The 2,395-nt window shown below is 44.0% G+C and overlaps 1 protein-coding gene across 1 annotated transcript in view; it reads left to right on the forward strand.

Annotated features, from left to right (window-relative positions):
• Positions 1 to 1,248: 1,248 nt before the first annotated feature.
• The window catches only part of Pmar_PMAR022571 (conserved hypothetical protein), a gene marked incomplete at both ends in the record, with an annotated part of 2,065 nt that continues 918 nt past the window's right edge, over positions 1,249 to 2,395 (forward strand). The window contains 5 exons of the mRNA XM_002784882.1: positions 1,249 to 1,371; positions 1,554 to 1,662; positions 1,708 to 1,802; positions 1,999 to 2,050; positions 2,100 to 2,224. Coding sequence (XP_002784928.1) covers positions 1,249 to 1,371; positions 1,554 to 1,662; positions 1,708 to 1,802; positions 1,999 to 2,050; positions 2,100 to 2,224 — 504 coding nt within the window. The remainder of the gene's footprint in view (positions 1,372 to 1,553; positions 1,663 to 1,707; positions 1,803 to 1,998; positions 2,051 to 2,099; positions 2,225 to 2,395) is intronic.

The following is a 2,395-nucleotide window of genomic DNA, read 5'->3' on the forward strand; positions in this document are numbered from 1 at the left end:
TCAGTCGCAACCGGTTCATGCTCTACGTATTGCTGGTTATCAAGTGCGATGTGTTGGTCGCCTTGGGCAGAATTGGGGACCCAGGATACTGCAGATGGCTGGATGCCCTCGTCAGCGGCTAAATCATTTAGTAGGAACGGGATTAGCAGTGTTGAACAGTCCAACTCCAACGTATTTTTCATGCCGTCTTGGCGACGAGTTCTCAGTGCATAATCATGGACTAGTGGAAACATTTCTCGCTTCTTGCCAAGAAGCTGACGTGTTTCAGACTACCAAGAAGTTCTTGGTAGTCTGAAACACGTCAGTTTCGGAGGCCTCGGTGCGTGCTCTGCGTAGCCTTCTCAAGAGACACTTCTAACGATTTCACACAGCTGGGTTCCTCAGGTCAACATGGCCAAGATTCTTGAAGAGGAGTGGCTGGAGAAAGAGTCTATGCTGTCGTTGGCCGTGACAACATAATGTTGGAATATGAGATAGATACATGTGTTGCGGATGAGTGTACGGTCACTGAACTCTTCGGTGTAAGACTTATCCTAACAGCTTCACGATGGAATGAGTGCTCTGAGTGCTTATCATGCACTGCTTGAATGAATTCCATCATTTCAGTCACATTGAACTTTATTTGTTCGACCATCCTCAGTGATCGAGTCACTGTTATTAAACCTCTTTCTCGCCGCCCGGGAACCATCTGAGCTGATCAGCAACGACGACTTGATGATGTTTTGATATGTGGACATCGTCTTCTCATCCTGGCACCAACTTCCCCCAGTCTTGTATATTTTTCGATAGTTCGATCCATGATTAGTGGTGGCACTCTGCGATTGACATAATGAAGAGTTCCCCCAAGTGCACAAATACTCGATTAAACTATGTTAAGTTGGGACTCCCAACTCGGGAAAGTATGAATGTTAACTGGGGGACATGAATGACTCTTCTTGACCTCCTGTCAAGAATTCGCCTGAGACTGAGTATCTACTTCGACTGCAGAATAATGTCGTAGGACTTGCGCCATACCATATCTGAATCGCTTAACAGCAGATGGCGGATTTTCGATAGCGATATATATCATATGTCATTATGACATATGATTCATATGATATGAAACGGTTCATGCAAGGTGTTCATCCGAATATACAACGTTCGCGACCAGGGAGGGAGATCCTCCACTACGTATGCATATTCAACCGCGTCGGACGGGAAACTCTATCATACTTTATTTCTAACAACTCGGCACTTGTTTTTTATACGATGGCTACTCCCGTGATACCCGAGCAGATCTCTAATTGTATAAGTGCTGTCTCTGGCAGTACGGCAGGTGGCCTGTCAATGTTGGCTACCTATCCCTTGGATCAAGTCAAAACAATTTTACAGGTATTCATCTCACCAAGGCGCTGTATATATTCGCTTTGTCTTGCAGGGAATCATCTAGGAACCGTTTTGAATTTTCCACATTCTCCAATCAGTTTCCCATGTAAATGTGATGACATTAGTAACATCATTTTCCCCGTTGTTATCAAACCCTGGGGGACATAGTCCCTGTTTTCTTGCTATAGGTTGATGCGAATTCACTACTGCCACTACCTCGTCCGCTGCGGCCCTTGGGGTCTACGATGGGCGGGTTGATCTACTTAGCGTCTTCTAATCCGAAGCGTCTCTTTGTTGGTAACATATTTGAAGTGTCACGTTTGATCGGAAATAATCACGCAGGTGCCTCTGCATCAACAGAAACAGTGATGCTTTCTAACTTCATTTACTACTACCTCCTCAAAGGAACTGAAACGAAGATAGCCACTCTCATGGAGGTGGGGGAAATTCGGAATTTTTCACGAAAGATAATTTTCTTCCCTGTGAGCGTGGTATCGCGGAAATTTGTTGAGTTTTTTCCGCAAAAAAATTTGTATAACACAACTTGTCAGCGAAAAAAATCAAAGTTTTCCACTAAATATGAGATTTACAGGCCCTTTGAATTATCAACGGTCATCGTGTTCAAATCCTCAGGGTCGCGGGTATAGTAATAACTCTATCACGTCAGCTCTAATTGCCAGTACCGGTGAGCTCAGTGTTACCTCCCTGCCTCACCAGGCTTGGTCTTTTCTCAGTAGCAGGGTCGCTCAATGTTATACTTACAGAGCCTCTTTGGAGGGCTAGTACTGTTGTGAAATTAAGGAGTGAGGGAAAGACTCAAAGTGTTCTAGTAGAAACAATGCACATTGTTAGAAAAGAAGTGAGAAGTTAGGGAAAGAACATATATTTCAACAGTGTTGGAATGTATGATGCGGTTCAATCAGTGTGGGGAAATATGCACATGTTCAACTACATATGTTTGCGACAGTATGAAAATTTTGGGAAATTTTTAGCGGTTTCTGTGCATTTCTACCGTAAATCAGGAAACTCC

This window comes from Perkinsus marinus (genome assembly GCF_000006405.1).
Source record: "Perkinsus marinus ATCC 50983 genomic scaffold scf_1104296934368, whole genome shotgun sequence".
NCBI classification, from domain to species: domain Eukaryota; phylum Perkinsozoa; order Perkinsida; family Perkinsidae; genus Perkinsus; species Perkinsus marinus.